The sequence below is a fragment of the Jaculus jaculus genome, chromosome 23, assembly GCF_020740685.1.
Source record: "Jaculus jaculus isolate mJacJac1 chromosome 23, mJacJac1.mat.Y.cur, whole genome shotgun sequence".
Taxonomy (NCBI): domain Eukaryota; kingdom Metazoa; phylum Chordata; class Mammalia; order Rodentia; family Dipodidae; genus Jaculus; species Jaculus jaculus.
This window is the reverse complement of record NC_059124.1, coordinates 8,800,230-8,820,660: the sequence shown is the minus strand read 5'-3', so window position 1 is coordinate 8,820,660 and position 20,431 is coordinate 8,800,230. Positions and strand designations below refer to the sequence as shown.

The following is a 20,431-nucleotide window of genomic DNA, read 5'->3' as shown; positions in this document are numbered from 1 at the left end:
CATAGGGGAGTAAGATGGAGAGATAAGGAAGACATTCCCACCAGCGTGAGTGGTTAGGGATGGGCACCTGAAGAGAGGATGATGTGGGTGAGGAGGTCACACTAAGAGCGAGTGGGCAGGGACATGGGTCTGAAGAGAGTTTCGATGGTGGCATGACCAACCAAGGTCACATGAAAAGTAAGTGGGGGCCTGGGTTCAAGATACATGGGGGGGACTTTCTTCTAGAGAAATTCTGGAATAAGAAGATGAGAAACACTAATGGGGAGAAAACAAGAGTTGCTTAGACATGATCCTATTTGCCACAAGTGACCGGCTCATGCGTCAAGTCTGTCTCCCGTGGACACAAGAGACTTAATGGTTTTATGTAGAAAACTACTTCAGATATCTGGGTTCCAATTTTGGTGGTTTTAAGAAGCCCCATGAGTCCCCACTGTGGGTGAACCCAGCAGTCATTTGTTCCTTAATGGGATCCCGGGTTCTTGCCCGCCCCTTGCCTTCACATCATGGGTCTCCCCGGGTCTGCTCGGGACGGTCCCCGTTAGTCCCGGTTTCTTGGTCTACTGCCTTGTGCTTGGGGTCACCACCTCTCCTTCTGTCCTTTCAGCCCAGAGCTGCGAGGAGAGGAACGTTCGGGAGAGCGGCTACGCGTGTGAGTGGCGTTACAACATCTGTGCGCCCGCCTGCCCCGTCACATGCCAGCGCCCCGAGCCGCTGGCCTGCCCTGTGACGTGCGTGGAGGGCTGCCACGCACACTGCCCTCCAGGTGAGGCCTCTGCCTGGGGCACCGTCTCCCTAGCCCAAGCCCTACAGTGGGTCTGTTTCTTTGGGTACTTTCACCAAAGACAGGCCAGCGCTGAGTTTGGCCAAGTTGAATTTCTATCAAGTTTAGCCACCTTTTATTTATTTGTTTTTTATTATTTTTTTTTTGCAGTGCTGGAGATAGAACTCTGGCCTCTTGTACTGTGCTACTTAGCTCTGCTCCAGTCCTATGTGGTTTAATCATGTAGAACACCTCCATCCCTTCCTTCCTTCTTCTCTCTCTTTCTTTGTTCCTTTCCTCCTTCCCTTCCTTTCTTCCTTCTTTCTTTCACACATATCCCAAGCAATATCATACTCTTAGGCTAAGGATCCTTTCCTTCTCTTCTCTCTCTCTCTCTCTCTCCTCTCTCTCTCTCTCTCTCTCTCTATATATATATATATATACATATATATATATGTATATATGTATATATATATATATATATATACACACATATATATATTGTACTTACTTATTGGAGAGACAGAGGGAGGCAGTTAGAGAGAGAAAGAGAAGGAGCGGGTGTGTCTGGGCCTCTAGCCACTGCAAATGAACTCTAGACACATCTGGCTTACATGGGTACTGGGGAATTGAACCGGGGTTCTTAGGCTTTGCAGACAAACACCTTAACTGCTAAGCCATCTCTCTAGTCCTCTTTTCTTTTCCTTCCTTCCTTCCTTTTTTTCTCTCCCTCTCTCTTTCTTTGAAAACAGGGTCTTGCTGTGTAGCCCGGACTGGCCTTGAACTCACAGTCCTCTTGCCTCAGCTTCCTGAGTTAGAGAGGAACAATTGCTGGGATTCATCTTTTTGTAAATTTTTATTTACTTATTTGCACATGTATGTGCATGCATATATGTTTGCGTGTGTGCACGTGCCCATGTATGGGTGCATCAGGGTTTCTTGCCACTGTGAATGAATGCCCACCCAGCTCTATGTGGGTGGCTGGGGAATTGAACCCAGGGCTGGCAGGCTTTGTAATCAAAGGCTTTGCTTTTTATTTACTATTTGTATTTAATTGTGAATGTGCATGTGCCCTTGCATGCACACACACACACACAAAACACAGGTTGGGTGTGCTAGGGTCTCCTGTCACTGCAAATGAACTCCAGACGTGTGCGCCACTTAGTACATCTGGCTTTACGTGGATACTGGGGAATTGAACCTGGGCTGGCAGGCTTTGCAAGCAAGTGCCTTGAAACACCGAGCCATCTCCCTATCCCCAAGGGCCTTTCTTTAACCACGGAGCCATCTCCCCAGCTCAAGAGAGCAGCACTTGTGACAGAACTCTGCAGTGGTGGACGTGGGCTGTTGGATGCAGTGTGACTAGTGGGTTTGAGGAAATCACTTTTACACTTCATCGAATTTTGCTGAATTTACCTGAAGTGGCTTCCAGTGGCTGGTGGCTGTCATGTTGACCAGCACAGCCAATGAGTTCACGCTTTGGAAGAGCAAGGAGTCCCTTGGAGACAAGATTTCATTTGTGCTGGGGCCTGAGAGAACAGAGACTGAGGAAGGAAGCCCCTCCCGGCTTTGCAGGGAGGGGGCAGATCAAGCCCATAGCTGGGGCGGGGGGGTGCTCCCGTGTGGGGACCACCAGAGAGCCGGGGCAGAGCTGGCTTCTGGGACGGGCCGTTTTAGTGACTGGTGGAGCTTCCGTGTGGGAAAGGTGGCCAGTTCCTAATGAGGTGTGTTGTGCAGGGAAAATTCTGGACGAGCTTCTGCAGACCTGTGTGGACCTGAGCGACTGCCCCGTGTGTGAAGTGGCCGGCCGGCGCTTGGCCCCAGGGAGGAAGATCACCTTGAACCCCGATGACCCCGCCCATTGCCAGACTTGGTAAAACTGACGCGCTGGCCAGCTGTGTCTTCTGTGGGCTCTCAAAAGCTGGCTGTGTGGGCCGAGATACGGGAGTTCACTCAGTGTGGTCACACATTCATCACTTCACTGGTTTATGTCTAGAGTTTGTGTGTGATTTTTTTAAATAACCCCATTTCTTTTTTTTTAAAATTATTTATTTATTTATTTGTTTGTTTATTTATTTGAGAGCGACAGACACAGAGAGAAAGACAGATAGAGGGAGAGAGAGAGAATGGGCGCTTCCAGCCTCTGCAAACGAACTCCAGACGCGTGCGCCCCCTTGTGCATCTGGCTAAACGTGGAACCTGGGGAACCGAGCCTTGAACCGGGGTCCTTAGGCTTCACAGGCAAGCGCTTAACCGCTAAGCCATCTCTCCAGCCCCCCATTTCTTTCTTTCTTTTTATTTTTTGGTTTTTCGAGGTAGGGTCTCACTCTGGTCCAGGCTGACCTTGAATTAACTCTGTCATCTCAGGGTGGCCTTGAACTCATGGCAATCCTCCTACCTCTGCCTCCCGAGTGCTGGGATTAAAGGCATGCGCCACCACGCCCAGCTCCATTTCTTTTTTTCTTTAATCTTTACTTTTATTTATTTATTAGAGAGAGAGAATGGGCGCGCCAGGGCCTCCAGCCGCTGCAAACGAACTCTAGATGCATGAGCCCCCTTGTGCATCTGGCTTACGTGGGTCCCGGGGAATTGAACCTGGGTCCTTTGGCTTTGCAGGCAAATGCCTTGACCGCTAAGCCATCTCTCCAGCCCTAAGTTTGTGTTTTGTTTTAAAGAATGTTGTGTGTGTGCGCGTGTGCACACAAGCCATGGTGCATGTGTGGACAACCGTGGGGTGTTTGGTCTCTTTCTCCTCTCTCTGGGGCAGGGTCTCTTTCTGCTGCAGACAGATGCCAGTTTAGTTGTCCTGGTAGCTTCACATTTTCCCGACGCCACCCCCTATTATTGCTGGCACATTGGCACCACAGATGTACCAGCCATTTCCAGTCAGCTTTATGTGGGTGCTAGGGAAACTTGAACTTGGGTCAGCAGGATTTGCAAGCAAGTGCTTTTAACTGCTGACGCATCCTTAGCCCGGACTTTGATTCTCTTTCATTTCCTGAAACTGTTTATGAAGAGGCCTGTATGCTTTCTGAGAGCTTTAAACTCTTCCTGGGGAAAACAGATCACAGAGTCTCCTTCTTTAACCTGTAGAAATGTACTTTTTTTTTTTTTTTTTTTTTTTTTGCTTTTTCGACGTAGGGTCTTAGTCTAGCCCAGGCTGGCCTGGAATTCACTATGGTGTCTCAGGGTGGCCTTGAACTCACAGCGATCCTCCTACCTCTGCCTCCCAAGTGCTGGGATTAAAGGCGTGGGCCACCACGCCCAGCAAAAGGTACATATTGGGGTTCAGGGTAATATCTCAACACATTTATGCAACCTCTGCTATCAAACTGGGATAATTAGCATTTCCGCTTCCTTACCATGCCATTTCGGCTCTTTTGGTAACTGGGCACCATGCCTAGTCTGAGGACAGGTGTCTGTGAAGGTCAGAGTTTTGGGAGGAGGTAGGGATCCAGGGAAGAAAGTGAGATGGAGCCCCAGACTGCTCCGTGTAACACAGGCATCTTGGAGCCCCAGTCCAGGTCACAGGACAAGGCTTTCAGGAGCGGGAGGGAAGACATTCATTGCTGTCACCCCCGGGGGCTTTACTTGAACTGCCTCTGGGAACTTGGCCTTTGGGGGAGTTGAGTGCTCCGGGCTTCCTGAAGTCCTGCCCCTAAGTAGGGAACATTTATTAAAGTGCTGACATGCTCAGCGCCACTCCCTGACACCAGTTAAGCCTAATGGGAACTTAAAACTTGAGAACTTCAGCCGGCTGGGGAGCCGCTGCGGCCGCAGCTGCCGGAGCCGGGTCCCGCGCCGCCATCTGTACAAACAAGAGCGAGCACTGCCCGGGGGCGAGCTTTCTAAGCGAGCGCAGGAAGCCGGCGAGCATGGCACTCACGCACTGTTAACCAGGGACTGAAGCGATAAATCGTGGGGGTCACGAGGAAGCAGGAACTAACTTTCCAGTGAGATCCCGCCTAGCCACCTTGTGCTCAGACGGAGACACAAGGAATGAAATCGGGGCTCACGGCACCCCCCCCACGCATCCTCAGCTGGCCCGAGGAGAGGGGTTGCTACCATGGCACGTGCTATAGCTCCGAACGGTGGGGACCAGAGTGCCCAGGCAGGCTGGGGACCTCCCTCGGCAGTGAGGCCATGGAGACACATCCAGGGTTAGGGTTCTTTACTGCCCCAGCCTGGCTTGGAAGGCCAAGACCAGGGTGTAGAAAGGAGACCCAGCCTGTATGGGTGGGTGCCCTTTGCAGGGCTCCTTCCCTTCTCCTGTGGTCTGGCATGTGCCCTTTCCCTTTCTGTGGCGCGGGTGGAAGAGGAAAAGTGACCAGAAAAGCCTGGAAATTTGCTTATTGCAGCAGAAATGTCTTGGCACAGCAGTGGCTCTGACATACACTTCTGGGTGTCTTTGGCTGGGCACCTAGTAGGTACTTGCCACGTGCCCATGGGCACAGTGAGCGTGTGACCACGGCCCCTTCCCACGTGCAACACTTGGGGAGCCCCCACCGGCTGCTCCTATGTTCTTTGTTCTACGCGACAAAGCTTTCAGATCTTTTATTTATATCTCCACAGTGACCTTACACTCCAGTTCTCATTTTCTTCCTGAAGGCCAAGCACATTAAACATGGTTCAAACTTCATACGGCCTACGTTTGAATAACTATTTATAATGGTTTTTAATGTAAACCATTTATCTTCCATAGAACATTTACAAGTCCTAGTCAATGCCAGCATCTTAGGACGATATTTGTCCTTGGAGATACGTGTGAGATGGTTTGGACTCTAATTAAATATTAATGTGGCAAGAGATGTAGGCTGGACAGGAATCAACGTTAAATGGTTTGCGGCTGGCTTAGAACAACAATGATTGTTTCTCAGGTCTTAAAACAGATGAAAGCCACGGGAAGCCTCTGCTCTGTGTGTGTGTGCACGTGTGTGTGTGTGTGTGTGTGTGTGCATACATGCACCTATCTTGGGACACTGTGCACACACGCGTATGTGGCCCACTATCTTGGGACAGTCTGTGTGTGTTCACGTGTGTAAGATCAGTATCTGGGGACACTGTAGGTGTGCACATACGTGTGTGTTTGATCCACTATCTTCAGCACTGTGTGTGTGTGTATGCACACGTGCATGATCCATTGTCTTGGAACACTTTGTGTGTGTGCATATGTGTGTGTGTGTGACCCACTGTCTTGGGGCACTCTGTGTGTGTACATGTGTGTGCCCCACTATCTTGGGACACTGTTGCACACACGTGCATGATCCACTATCCTGGAACACTCTGTGTGTGTGTGGGCATGTGTGTGTGTGACCCACTATCTTGGGACACATGTGAAGGCTGGAGAGGCTGCTCAGTGGAGAGAGCACTTGTTGTACAAGCATGAATTCCTGAGTTTAGACCCCCAGAACCCATGTCAAAGCTGGACGCTGTAGCAGCTATCTGCAATACCAGGGCATCTACGGGGAGAAGGGAGGCAGAGACAGAAGTTTCCAGAAGCTCGCATTACACATAGCCTGGTATATGCAGCAGCAAACAAAAGACCCTGCCTCAAAAACAAGGTGGGAGGTGAGGGTTGACCCCAGAAGTTGTCCTCCATATGGGCTCCGTGGCACGTGCTCGCCCACACTCATGTCCACGAGCGCACACACGTATGCATGCATGCGCCTGTCTGCCCGCGCGTTCTTCTGGAGTCACGGTGGTTTCCTTTCCCTCTGCCGCAGTCACTGTGATGGTGTTAACCTCACCTGTGAAGCCTGCCGGGAACTTGGGGGCCTAGTGGTGCCCCCCACGGATGCCTCGCTCAGCTCAACCACGCCCTACGTGGAGGACACCCCCGAGCCGCCCCTGCATGACTTCTACTGCAGCAAGCTGCTGGATCTGGTCTTCCTGCTGGATGGCTCCTCCAGGCTGTCCGAGGCCGAGTTTGAGGTGCTCAAGGCCTTCGTGGTGAGCACGATGGAGAGGTTGCACATCTCCCAGAAGCGCATCCGCGTGGCCGTGGTCGAGTACCACGACGGCTCCCACGCCTACGTCGAGCTTAGGGCCCGGAGGCGGCCCTCGGAGCTACGCCACCTTGCCAGCCAGGTGAAGTATGCGGGCAGCCAGGTGGCCTCCACGAGTGAGGTCTTGAAGTACACCCTCTTCCAGATCTTCGGCAAGGTTGACCGGCCCGAAGCCTCCCGCGTCGCGCTGCTCCTCACCGCCAGCCCGGAGCCCCCACGCATGGCGCGCAACCTGGTCCGTTACGTCCAGGGCTTGAAGAAGAAGAAGGTCACCGTGATCCCCGTGGGCATCGGGCCGCACGCCAGCCTCCGGCAGATCCGTCTCATTGAAAAGCAGGCGCCCGAGAACAAGGCCTTCTTGCTTAGCGGCGTCGACGAGCTGGAGCAGCGGAGGGACGAGATCGTCGGCTACGTCTGCGACCTTGCCCCCGCCCCGACCCAGCCCCCCCGCAGGGCACAAGTCACCGCGAGTCCGGGGTCCCCGGCGAGCTCATCGCCGGCGGCCAAGAGGGACACCATGGTTCTGGACGTGGTGTTTGTCCTGGAAGGGTCGGACCACGTGGGTGAAGCCAACTTCAACAAGAGCAAGGAGTTTGTGCAGGAGGTGATCCGGCGCATGGACGTGGGCCGGGATGGCGTCCACGTCGCCGTGTTGCAGTTCTCCTACGCGGTGACCGTGGAGCACGCCTTCGGTGAGGTCCAGTCCAAGGGGGACGTGCTGCAGCATGTGCAAGAGATCCCCTACCGGGGCGGCAACAGTACCAACACCGGGCTGGCCCTCCAGTACCTCGCGGAACGTGGCTTCACTGCCGGCCATGGGGACCGGGAGCAGGCGCCCAACCTCGTGTACATGGTCACGGGAAACCCCGCCTCCGACCAGATCAGGCGTCTGCCCGGGGACATCCAGGTGGTGCCCATTGGCGTGGGCCCCCATGCCAACCAGCAGGAACTGGAGGAGATTGGTTGGCCCAATGCTCCCATCTTCATCCGGGACTTTGAGACGCTTCCCCGGGAGGCCCCTGACCTGGTGCTACAGAGATGCTGCTCTGGGGCGGGCTTGCAGCTGCCCACCCTCCCAACTGTCCCCGGTACGCTGGCGTTAGGGTGTGGGGCGGCCTTGGGGCTGTGTGTGGCTGGCAATCACGTAGCCTTTGGCGGCTCCCTCTCCTACCCAGTGCCCTGCCTTTGCATACCTACCTGTCTTTGTTTAAAACCTTCCAGGCAGACCTCCTTTCACTTAGCACGATGATCTCTGGTTCCATCCACTTTCCTGCCAATGGCACATCATTCCTTCTTCAGCTGAATAAAAATCCGACTGTGTCTATATGCCACATCTTCACCGGCCAATCGACACAGCCTGCTTAACGGCTTCCCGGGGACATGTGGCTCCATTTCTTTCTTTTTTTAAAAAAAATTATTTAATTTATTTATTTGAGAGTGACAGAGAGAGAGAAAGAGGCAGAGAGAGGGAGAGGGAGAGAATGGGCGCGCCAGGGCTTCCAGCCTCTGCAAACGAACTCCAGACACGTGCGCCCCCTTGTGCATCTGGCTAACGTGGGTCCTGGGGAATCGAGCCTCAAACTGGGGTCCTTAGGCTTCACAGACAAGCGCTTAACCGCTAAACCATTTCTCCAGCCCTCGATTTCTTTTTGATTATTTAACCCACTTTTAGACCCAAGAACACACAACCTTTTTTTTTTTTTTTTTGGTTTTTCAAGGTAGGGTCTCACTCTAGTTCAGGCTGACCTGGCATTCACTATGTAGTCTCAGGGTGGCCTTGAACTCACTGCAATCCTCCTACCTCTGCCTCCCGAGTGCTGGGATTAAAGGCCTGTGCCACCACACCCGGCTCCATTTTCTTTTTTAATAAATATTTTTTTCTAATTTTTTAAAAATTTTTATTTATTTATTTATTTGAGAGTGACAGACAGAGAGAGAAAGACAGATAGAGGGAGAGAGAGAGAATGGGCGCGCCAGGGCTTCCAGCCTCTGCAAACGAACTCCAGACGCGTGCGCCCCCTGTGCATCTGGCTAATGTGGGACCTGGGGAACCGAGCCTCGAACCGGGGTCCTTAGGCTTCACAGGCAAGTGCTTAACCGCTAAGCCATCTCTCCAGCCCTTTAATAAATATTTAAAAAATATTTATTTGAGAGAGAGAAAGAGGAAGAGAGAGAGAGAGAAAGAGAGAGAGAGAAAGAATGGGCACGCTAGGACCTCCAGCCACTGCAAACAAACCCAAATGCATGTGCCACCTTGTGCATCTGGTTTATTTGGGTCCCGGAGAGTCGAACCGGGATCCTTTGGTTTTCAGGCAAACACCTTAATTGCTAAGCCATCTCTCCAGCCCAACCATTTACTTTCCTTTTTTTTTTTTAAATCAAAGTTTTTTTTCCAAATTTTTATTAACCACTTCTATGATTATAAAAAAGTATCCATGGTAATACCCTCCCTCCCCCAACTTTTCCCTTTGAAACTCCATTCTCCTTTCCCCTTCTCAATCAGTCTCTCTTTCATTTTGATGTCATGATCTTTTCCTCCTCTTATGATGGTCTTGTGTAGGTAGTGTCAGGCACTGTGAGGTCATGGATATCCAGGCCATTTTGTGTCTGGGGAGAGCACGTTGTAAGGAGTCTACCCGTCCTTTGGCTCTTACGTTCTTTCTGCCACCTCTTCCGCATTAGACCCTGAGCCTGGGAAGGTGTGATCGAGATATTACAGTATAAACCGAAGCATTTTTAGTTCTGGTGCAGTGGATGGGCTTTGTTACAGCACTCTCACACGTACATGGCTCATGCTCACTCCTGTCCTCCCCGGCCTCTCCCTTACTTCCCGCCTCCCTTAACCGGGCTCCTGGTACCAAGAGCTGGCGCCTCTTGCTTTCGTGCGTGGAAACTGTCCCCTCCTCTGGGAGGTGCTTTGGAGTTCTCCTCAGTGCCTCCAAACCCAGAGAACTCATGGGCCCAGAGAGCGCCTTCTCTTTCGCTCCTCGCTGGCTCACGCTGGGGTCTCGGGCGAAGCCCACTTTCTTTGGCGGTGCCGTGTGTGCTCGGTGGCGCCCTGAAGACCCGCTGCCCGTTGCATCTGGCTGCTCGCACCCACTTCCTGGTCCTCCTCACAGACTGCAGCCAGGCCCTGGATGTGGTCCTGCTTCTGGATGGTTCCTCGGGTCGGCCGGCAGCTGACTTCGACGAGATGAAGGGTTTTGCCAAGGCTCTCATTTCTAAGGCAAGCATCGGTGAGTGAGGAGCCTGGTGACGGTGCAGGTGGGGAGGGGGGGTCTTTCCTGGGTGCCCCTCGGCCTCAACGGCTGCCTTCCCTCTTCCTCCCAGCGCCTCACCTCACTCAGGTGTCCGTGCTGCAGTACGGGAGCATCGCCACCATCGACGTCCCGTGGAACGTGGCCCAGGACAAAGCCCACTTGCTGAGTCTTGTGGACCTCATGCAGCAGGAGGGAGGCCCCAGCCTCATTGGTAATGCGGGAGCTGCGGGCTGGATGCCAGGCCCGAGTGCTGGCGCTGGTTCTTGGCACGGGTGGACTGAGTGACCCTGGCCAGTTACCTTGGCCCGCGATGCTCTTCCTCCCAGGTCTCACTGCGCGTGCTGCTCCGAATTTGATTGTTCACCTTTTAAAAACATAGTTTATTTATTTGAGAGAGAGATACAGAAATAGGCAGAGGGAGAGAGAGAGAGAGAGGGAATGGGGGCACCAAGGCCTCTAGCCGCTGCAAGCAAACTCTAAATGCATGCGCCCCCTTGTCTATCTGGCTTACGTGGGTCCTGGGGGATCGAACCTGAGTCCTTTGGCTTCGCAGGCAAGCGCCTTAACTGCTGAGCCATCCCTCCAGCCCTTGTTCAGCCTTCGAATGAGCTGCAGATCTGCCAGGCTTCTCAGTGGGTTCCTCTGAAACACCTGGTCTGTCCGTGGGTACTGACTCGGCCTGTCCTTCCTCAGGGGACGCTTTGGCTTTTGCTGTGCGGTATGTGACTTCACAAGTGCACGGGGCCCGGCCCGAGGCCTCCAAGGCTGTGGTCATCCTCGTCACGGGTCCCTCCGCGGACTCAGTGGACGCAGCCGCTGACGCTGCCAGGTCCAACCGTAAGTGTCTGCTGCGCAGCTTGGGGTGCTGAGGCACTGGAAGAGGGGCTGGGGGGCGGGCTCCTCGTGGCTGTGTGCTCAATACCCACCAACGGCCTGGTTTCAGACAGTGAGGAATTGCCCAATCACTGCGTTATTTAGAACCCAAACAAGGGTGAACGTTCTCCCTCCTGTGTCTAAGGGTGGTTGCATCTTTATGTCTTTCCTTTTAAAAAACAGTGGCCTTGGTCTTTCTCCAAACACAGTGATGAACTGTGAGCCTTGAAAGCGGTCATGCCACGTTCTTTAGTCACCCAGAGCCTTTTCTGGGTATCAGGCTAATGAGCTTGCAAGGTCTGGATAGACATAGGGTAAAGAATGATACATTAGGGCTGGAGAGATGGCTTAGCCATTAAGTGACTGCCTGTGAAGCCTAAGGACCCCAGTTCGAGGCTCGATTCCCCAGGACCCACGTTAGCCAGATGCACAAAGAGGCGCAGGTGTCTGGAGTTCGTTTGCAGTGGCTGGAGGCCCCGGCACGTCCATTCTTTCTCCCTCTCTCTATCTGCCTCTTTCTCTCTCTGTCGCTCTCAAATAAATAAAAATAATAATAAAAAAGAATGATGCATTAGGCTGGGAAGGGCATAGGAAGGCTCCAGCCGGGGGGTCCTGTTAGAAATGTTCTGTGAACAGTGAAGGAATGAGACAGTAAGATCAACTCCCATCTCTTCCCTGCCTTCATTTTCTGAGACAGGGTCTCACTGTGTAGCCCAGGCCAGCCTTTTGAAATTCTCCTTCCTCAGCCTCCGCAGGGCTGGGGTTATAGACATGAGGCATCTCACCTGACTTGAATTCCAGTATTAAGCAAACTGAACATATCTACAACTGACTGAAGAATTGGAATTAGAGATTGAAGACTTTTCTTCCGTAACATGAAGAATCCAGAGAAAGGGGCTGGAGAAATGGCTCAAGTGGTTAAAGACACTTGCTTGCAAAGCCTGATGACCTGGGTTTGATTCCTCAGTACGCTTGTAAAGCCAGATGCACAAAGTGGTGAATCCATCTGGAGTTTGTTTGTAGTGGCAGGAGGCCCTGGTATGCACATGTGCGTGTACACACACACACTCTCTCTCTCTTAAAAAGTAAATAAATACATAAACAAATGGAATATTTGAAAAAGAATCCAAAGAAAGACTGGTATCAGGGAAAGAAGCAATTGGGTTCTAGAGAAAACTTGATCCAGTACAAGTGACTGTTTCCTGGCTAAACATATTTTTTTTTAGATTTCATTTATTTATTCTCAAGGAGAGACAGCGAAAGAGAGAGAGGAGAGAATGAGCATGCCAGGGTCTCTAGCTATTGCAAACAACTTGCAGATGCATCTGGCTTATGTGGGTCCTGGGGAATTGAACTTGGGTCCTTTGGCTCTGTAGGCAAATGCCTTATGCTAAGCCATCTCTGCAGTCCCTTATTTTTATTTATTTATTTATTTATTTGGTTTTTCGAGGTAGGATCTCACTCTAGCTCAGGCTGACCTGGAATTTACTATGGAGGCTCAGGGTGGCCTCGAACTCACAGTGATCCTCCTACCTCTGCCTCCCGAGTGCTGGGATTAAAAGGCATGTGCCACCACGCCCGGCTGACTCCTTTTGACATGTTTTCATCTCTTCCTTTTTTCATACAGCAAAAAGCTTGGATCTCCTTTTCCATGTCTTTGCTTAATTCTGGAATACTCATGAAGTAGTTGCAGAATTGCTAACCCCTTATTTTATTTTTAAGACATTTATTGATGAGAGAGAGAGGGAGAGTAAGAGAGATTCATTCTTGCTTCTATAAATAAACTCCAGACATGTGCACCACTGTGTGCATCTGGCTTTATGTGGGCACTAGGGAACTGATCCCAGAGTGAAAGGCTTTGCAAGTGTCTTTAACCACTGAGCCATCTCTGCAGCCCCACATCCTTATTTTAGGTCTTTGCCTAGATACCATCTTTTCTTTTTTTTTTTGGGGTGGGGGGGGAGGTTGGTTTCAAGATAGGGTCTCGCTACAGCTCAGGCTGACCTGGAATTCACTATGTAGTCTCAGGGTGGCCTCGAACTCATAGCGATCCTCCTACCTTTGCCTCCCAAGTGCTGGGATTAAAGGCGGGCGCCACCACGCCCAGCTAAATGCTATCTTTTCATCAAATGTATATTCTGACCTCCATCCCTGGGCATTTTATGCAGCTTAGCCCACTGTTTATTTCAGGCATCCAGCCATTTCTGAAATGCCTTATGTTTAGTTGTTTTGAGTGCCTGTCATCTCTTTCCCTAGTGGCATCCTCATGAGGACAGGAGACAGGCTTCATTTACCCGGTTCACTGCTGTGTCTCCATTGTTGTGAATGGTGCCCGGCACGCGGGAATGGCTTACCGTCCTTTGCTGACCGAGTGAATGCCTTCCTCACGGGGCTGTTGGGCAAGCCCAGCTCCGGAAAACGTGAAGCCATACACAGGTGTTAGACGTAGCATAGGTTCTAGCCCCTCTGACTACAGAGCCTTTCTTGCTCCCTTAGGAGTGATGGTGATCCCCATTGGCATCGGGGATCGGTACGAGGAAGGCCAGCTGAGGGTCTTGGCAGGCCCAGAGGCCAACTCCAACGTGATAAGGCTTCAGCGCATCGACGACCTCCCTGCCACCTTGGGCAACTCCTTCTTCCACAAACTGTGTTCGGGTGAGCCCCCTGTTTACATCTCCTCAACCAGCAACAGCAGCAAAAATAAAACCGTATAAACAAAACCACCCTTGTAAGAGACTCAAGGGTGCCTGCGCATACGATTTGGTCTTGAATGTGGTATATATACCAGAACCTCTGCATTTCTTTCTTGTTTTTGTTTTGTTTTTTTTTCGAGGTAGGTTCTCACTCTAGCCCCAGGCTGACCTGGAAGTCACTCTGTAGTCTCAGAGTGGCCTTGAACTCATGGCGATCCTCCTACCTCTGCCTCCTGAGTGCTGGCATTAAAGGTATGCGCCAACACACTCGGCTTTTTCTTTTTCTTTTTTTTTTTTGTGAGGTCGGATCTCACGCTAGCCCGCACTGATCTGATACTCACTCTGTAGCTCCAGGCTAACGCTTGCACTCACGGTGATCTTCTACCTCAGCCTCCCTACTGCTGCCTGACTTTGTCTGGCCCAGGTCATGGCTCTGTACTTACTCTCAGCATGTGTATACAGGGCTTTGGAAATACGACATCCAATCTAATAGCAAGGAACCATAGATTAAGTTGATTTTAGCTTGGAATTGGAAAAAAAAATGTTTTGGGGGGGCTGGAGAGATGGCTTAGCAGCTAAGGCCTTTGTGAAGCCAAAGGACCTTGGTTCGATTCTCCAGGTCCCACGTTAGCTAGATGCACAAGGGGGCGCACGCGTCTGGAGTTTGTTTGCAGTGGCTGGAGGCCCTGGTGCGCCCGTTCTCTTTTAGTTACCATGAAGTATGTGTAAAGGACTACCGAGTGGCCCTCTCACTTAACCTTGTGCCCTCCTGTCCAAATTGAAGCCCACACAAATTCTCTTCGGAGTTGTGGTGACTGACTCCGGGAATAGTTTGGAATTCCTGTGGTAGGCATAACTCGTCTCTTACCTTGTCTGTTTCAGGGTTTGTTAGGATTTGCATGGATGAAGATGGAAATGAGAAGAGGGTAAGTCCTTTCCTGTTGATTTGGGGAAAGATTATAAATGTATGTTTAAAGCTATTGTTCCATTGGCTTATTTATTTATTTATTTATTTGGCTTTCTGAGGTAGGGTCTCACTCTAGCTCAGGCTGACCTGGAATTCACTATGTAGCCTCAGGGTGGCCTCGAACTCTTGGTGATCCTCCTACCTCTGCCTTCCGAGTGCTGGGATTAAAGGTGTGTACCACCAAGCCCAGCCTATTGACTTATTTATTTATTAAAGAGAAATAGACAGGAGAGAGAGAGAGAGGGAGAGGGAGAGAGAGAAAGAGAGAGAGAGAGAGAGAGAGAGAGAGAGAGAGAGAATGGGCGTGTGAGGGCCTCCAGCCACTGCAAACAAACTCCAGACACATGTGTCACTTTCTGCGTCTGGATTACGTGGGTCCTGGAGCATCGAAGCTGGGTCCTTCAGCTTTGCAGGCAAGCACCTTAGCCGCCAAGCCATCTGTCCAGCCCCTCCACTGGCTCCTTTTACCCTCTTTCAGTTGGGTCCATTTCTCCTGCTTGCTGTTAGCCTGGTTTGGGGATCCTCCTGCAGATCTGGCCTCCGGTCTCATGTGCAGCTATCTTGAGCGAAGCTGCCGTTCATTCCTGACCTGCGTCCTAAGAGGTGGCTGGCTGTGTGATAGCTGAGCTTACACTTGGCCTGCCTCATCCTGTTCTCTGAGTCTGTTCTCTCCCTCTGCAGCCTGGAGACGTCTGGACCTTGCCAGACCAGTGCCACACGGTGACATGCCTGCCGGATGGGCAGACCTTGCTGAAGAGCCATCGGGTCAACTGTGACCGGGGACCCCGGCCTTCGTGCCCCAGCAGCCTGTCCCCTGTTCGGGTGGAGGAGACCTGTGGCTGCCACTGGACATGCCCCTGTGAGTTCTTCCTTCCCCAGCCTGGAGCGCACGGAGGAGCAGGGCGTCTAACGTGCTGTGAGGGGAGATGTAGTGTAGCTGACCTATGAAAGGACCCCCCCTGGCTTCCTCAGCCTGCCCCCCTCCCTCCCTCTGTCCCATGAAGTGCTTAGCTCCAGCCCCAAGCCTCCCAGCTCTGTGTCTCTGCCTTAGATTGCACATAACCAGAGGGTACATTGCTTTTAAAGGGCAGTGTTCCACATAGCAGTGAGAAGTGCCACCCGAGACCGGGAGCCCCTGCGTCACACCCTCAACTGTACGGGGCCCGAGCCATCAGGTGGCTGCTGTAAGAGTCAACTTAGTCACGTATCCCCATAGGCTCGTGGTGGGTGGTCATCCAGGTGGGGCAGCCCTGCCTCACAGTTGGGAGACAAGGCTGCCCATGCGCCCTCTTCAGAGAGTGGTCAAGAGCACATCCTCTCATGTCGGGAAGCCAGAACTGTGTTTTGCAGCTCACTTTCCCCGTAGAATATATTTGCTGGGATCAGTTCCCCTTCTGGCCTAGATGAAAGCCCTCCCTGACCTCGTGTTTCCTCTGTTCATTAGCAGAGCATGCTGTGGTCACTTTGAGCTGTGAATCTCAGTGGGCAACGGGATGGCCACCACAGTGCAATAATTGAAACTTGGAGCTCGGTTAGAGTTCAAATTCCTGCTCACATCCAGTTTCAGCTTCTCTTGCAGCTCAGAGTGCCAAAGGGGGTTGGGCAGGGTCAGAAGGGCCCACCGGCTGGCCTGCAGCTGCGCCCTGGCACGTGTCCATGGCCATCTCCTGAGGTCTGTGTCTCTCCGGTGCTCAGTTTGGGGGCTGACAGCTACTTACCATGAAACTTCTGGCCAGTCCCTTTTGGCTCCCTCTTGAATCCTCCCCACCCTTTGGCAGAAGCACCCATAGAAAGGATCCCCCCCTCTTTATTTTTGTTTTTTGAGGTAGGGTCTCACTCTAGCTCAGGCTGACCTGTAATTCACTATGTAGCCTGAAGGTGACCTCGAACACTCAGGGATCCTCCAACCTCTGCCTCCCAAGGGCTGGGATTAAAGGCATGCGCCACCATGCCCAGCTCAGAAAGGATCCCTTTTAATTCAAGATAGACTCTCACTTCTTCTGTAGGTCCTGTATCTGTTCCCCAGGATGTATGCACCTCTGTCCCATTTGGACAAAGTAAGAAAGTAATCTTCTTTTTTATTTTTTAAATTATTTTGTTCATTTTTATTTATTTATTTGAGAGTGACAGAGAGAGAGAGAAGCAGAGAGAGAAGGAGGCAGAGAGAGAGAGAGAGAGAGAGAGAGAGAGAGAGAGAGAGAGAATGGGCACACCAGGGCTTCCAGCCACTGAAAACGAACTCCAGACACGTGCGCCCCTTGTGCATCTGGCTAACGTGGGTCCTGGGGAATCAGGCCTCGAACCGGGATCCTTAGGCTTCACAGGCAAGCGCTTAACCGCTAAGCCATCTCTCCAGTCCCATCCTTTGTTTTTCGGTCTTGGAGTCAATCTAGAATGACACGTTTACCCCCTAATTTTTGTGTTTCTTTTTATCTCTAAGCTTGGAACAGTACTTTCATCCCTCTTTGATTTGATACTGCAGGTGAATGTCACAAGTCACCTTGGAGACTTCCCTCAGGTTGCATTTTGTCAAGGAAACGCCAAAGACACAGGGTTCTCCTTTGGCACACTGTATCGAGTTGCCCCGTCACTGGTTGGCCACTCGGTTTGGTGCTATTTGCCTGGTGTCCCTCTTGTAACATTGGCATTCCTCTCTTTGCATTTCAGAAATATCATGGGCAGAGACGCTTTGAAACTACAGAAATGCCCCTTTGTCCATGAAGTTTAGCGTCCACTGATGACTGTTGACTGATTTTTTTTTTTTTTGAGGTAGGGTCTCACTGTAGCTCAGGCTGACCTGGAATTCACTATGTAGTCTCAGGGTGGCCTTGAACTCACGGCGACCCTCCTACCTCTGCCTCCTGAGCTCTGGAATTAAAGGCGTGCGCCTGACTCCTTTTGACATGTCTTCATCTCTTCCTTTTTTTTTTTTTTTTCCCATACAGCAAAAAGCTTGGATCTCCTTTTCCATGATGTCTTTGCTTAATTCTGGAATACTCGTGAAGTAACCCCAACCTTCACAAAACAAATCCACTAACTCAAGTGTTTAGATGCAATTCTGTCCTTAGTCTTCGAGTAAACTTTTGTTCTTTCAAAGTTATTTAAAACAGTTTCCCAGCCCACTCCTCTGGTGGTTGTGATTATATTACGAGTTTGGGGTTTTACTGTAATCGTTAGTGTGTGTTAATTACCCGTCTGGATGGGTCCTACTGACATGGTTTCCACCCAGGCATACGTTGTAATTTGATGGTGCCCAATTTAATATGGAGTGCTTCACAAATTTGCATGTCACCCTTGTGCAGAGGCCGCACTCATCTCTGTATCCTTCCAGTTTTAGTAGATGTGATGCTGAAGCGAGCACTCATCTTTTTAAACAAAAACTTATTTATTTATTTGTGGGGGGAGGAAGAGAGAGAGAATGGGCGTGCCAGGGCCTCCAGCCACTGCACACGAACTCCAGACGCGTGCGCCCCCTTGTGCCCCCCCCCCCCACTGAGACAGGGTTTCCCCTCGCCATTCTTTTTGGTCAGACCGGCTAAGCAGGAAGCCTTTGTGATCCCCTGTCTCTGTCCCTCAGCGCTGAGGTTACCGTTACAGGCACGCACGGCCATGCTCAGATGTTGGTGCTGGGGCTGAAGCTCGGGTCCCTATGCTTGTGTCATAAGTGCTTGCCCGGCTGAGCCTCCTCCCTGGCACCGTCCCCGGATCCCTGAGTGGTCGCTTGGGTAGAAAGTCACCCCCCGGGGAAGCTCACATATCGAACGCTTGGTCCTCAGTGTCGGGAGCGAGCACTCAGAGGTGGGGCGCCAGTCACCTTCGGGAAGTGATCAGGTAGTGAGGGTTCTGCTTTTGTCAGTGGATTAACTGATTAATCCATTGACGGATTTAAATTTTGAATAGATTACTGAGAGGTGGGGGGGCCTGGTTGGAGGGAGAAGGTAATTGGGGGGGCATGCCTCTAATGCCTCTAAAGGCTCGCTTGCCCCTGGCCTCTTCCTGCTACCGCAGTATGTTTCCTGGTGAGGTGAGCAGGCTCTGTCACATGCACACCCTTGCTGCTGTGATATCGTTCCCCATCTCAGGCCCCAAATAGTGGAGCCAGTTGACAAAGGCCTGAGCCCTCTGAAACTGAGCCACAACACCTTCCTTCTTTAATTAATTAATTTATTTGAGAGAGAGAGAAAAGGGAGAACTCCAGGCGCATGCACCCCCCTTGTGCATCTGGCTAACGTGGCTCTTGGGGAATGGAACCTCGGCTCCTTTGGCTTTGCAGGCAAACGCCTTAACCACTAAACCATCCCTCCAGCCGCCCCTTCCTTGATTTAGTTACTTATTTTCAAAGCCTTTCACAGCTTTGGCTTCTAGTATTTAAAAAAAAAAATAGGGCTGGAGAGATGGCGTAGCGGTTAAGCGCTTGCCTATGAAGCCTAAGGACCCCGGTTCGAGGCTCGGTTCCCCAGGTCCCACGTTAGCCAGATGCACAAGGGGGCGCACGCGTCTGGAGTTCGTTTGCAGAGGCTGGAAGCCCTGGCGCGCCCATTCTCTCTCTCTCCCTCTATCTGCCTTTCTCTCTGTTTCTGTCGCTCTCAAATAAATAAATAAAAAAAAATATTTTGTTTTTATTTATCTATGAGAGAGGGGCGGGGTGGACAGGGAGAGAATGGATGCGCCAGGGCCTCTAGCCACTGCAAATGAACTCCAGACGTATGCACCACCATATCCACCTGACTTATGTGGGTTCTGAAGGATTGAACCTAGGTCCTTAGACTTTGCAGGCAAGTGCCTTAATGGCTAAGCCATCTCTCCAGCCCCTGACTTCTAGTATTTTGTTACATGTTTATTTTCAAGGGGAGAACAGAGACAGAGAGAGAGAGGGAGAGAGAGAGACAGAGGAGAGAGAGAGAGAGTATGCTAGGGTCTCTTGCCACCGCAAAGTCCAGAGGCATGCACCATTTTGCGCATCTGGCTTTATGTGGGTACTAAGGATTAGAACCCGGGCCACTGTGAGCAAGCATCTTTAACTGCTGAGTCATCTCCCTAACCCATCTGCCATTATTGTTTTTAAAAATATTTAATTTCATTTTTTTTTCTCTCTGTGTTGTATATGCTTTACCTTTTTTTTTTTTTGTTTTGATTTTTTGAGGTAGGGTCTCCCTCTAGCCCAGGCTGACCTGAAATTCATTATGTATTCTCAGGGTGGCCTCGAACTCACAGTGATCCTCCTACCTCTGCCTCCCGAGTGCTGGGATTAAAAGCGTGTGCCACCACGCCCGGCCCTTGGCATTACTTCTAATATCGCAGAACAAAACATGCGTGCCAGTCTACTTTGCTTTGGTTTTAGACCCATGATTACATAAATGCATGCACTCACTTTCTGTTGTTTGAGATTCTTTCCTAGTCATCTCTTAGGGGAGACTTAGCCCCTCATAGTTGTTTTTTTGTTTTTTTTTAAATTATTTATTTATTTATTTGAGAGCGACAGACACAGAGAGAAAGACAGAGGGAGAGAGAGAGAATGGGCGCGCCAGGGCTTCCAGCCTCTGCAAACGAACTCCAGACGCATGCGCCCCCTTGTGCATCTGGCTAACGTGGGACCTGGGGAACCGAGCCTCGAACTGGGGTCCTTAGGCTTCACAGGCAAGCGCTTAACCGCTAAGCCATCTCTCCAGCCCTCATAGTTGTTTTAAGAGAGGACTGTGGGTTCAGAACTCCAGACGTTCTGACATACCAGAGGATGTCTCTGAAGATGGTGCTCACCAAGCTCCTTGGCTGGAAACATGTCTCTTGAGCTACTTCTCAGAGTACTTTCTGGAAAATATGGCTCCGTTGTCACTTGGCTTGTAATTCTGACACTAATCTAATTCTTTTAGCCC

At 51.2% G+C, this 20,431-nt stretch overlaps 1 protein-coding gene and 1 non-coding gene across 2 annotated transcripts in view; one reads left to right on the top strand and one right to left on the bottom strand.

Moving 5' to 3' along the window:
* Positions 1–20,431, top strand: part of Vwf (von Willebrand factor) — a 167,817-nt gene that overhangs the window by 93,620 nt on the left and 53,766 nt on the right. The window contains exons 26-34 of the mRNA XM_045139643.1: positions 605–763; positions 2,498–2,633; positions 6,484–7,853; positions 9,885–10,001; positions 10,096–10,236; positions 10,719–10,862; positions 13,395–13,553; positions 14,474–14,517; positions 15,240–15,417. Of these exons, the coding sequence (XP_044995578.1) occupies positions 605–763; positions 2,498–2,633; positions 6,484–7,853; positions 9,885–10,001; positions 10,096–10,236; positions 10,719–10,862; positions 13,395–13,553; positions 14,474–14,517; positions 15,240–15,417 (2,448 nt within the window). The remainder of the gene's footprint in view (positions 1–604; positions 764–2,497; positions 2,634–6,483; positions 7,854–9,884; positions 10,002–10,095; positions 10,237–10,718; positions 10,863–13,394; positions 13,554–14,473; positions 14,518–15,239; positions 15,418–20,431) is intronic.
* On the bottom strand, positions 17,816–17,919 carry LOC123456490. Its single transcript, XR_006634566.1, has one exon. It is a non-coding gene; the product is annotated as a U6 spliceosomal RNA (small nuclear RNA).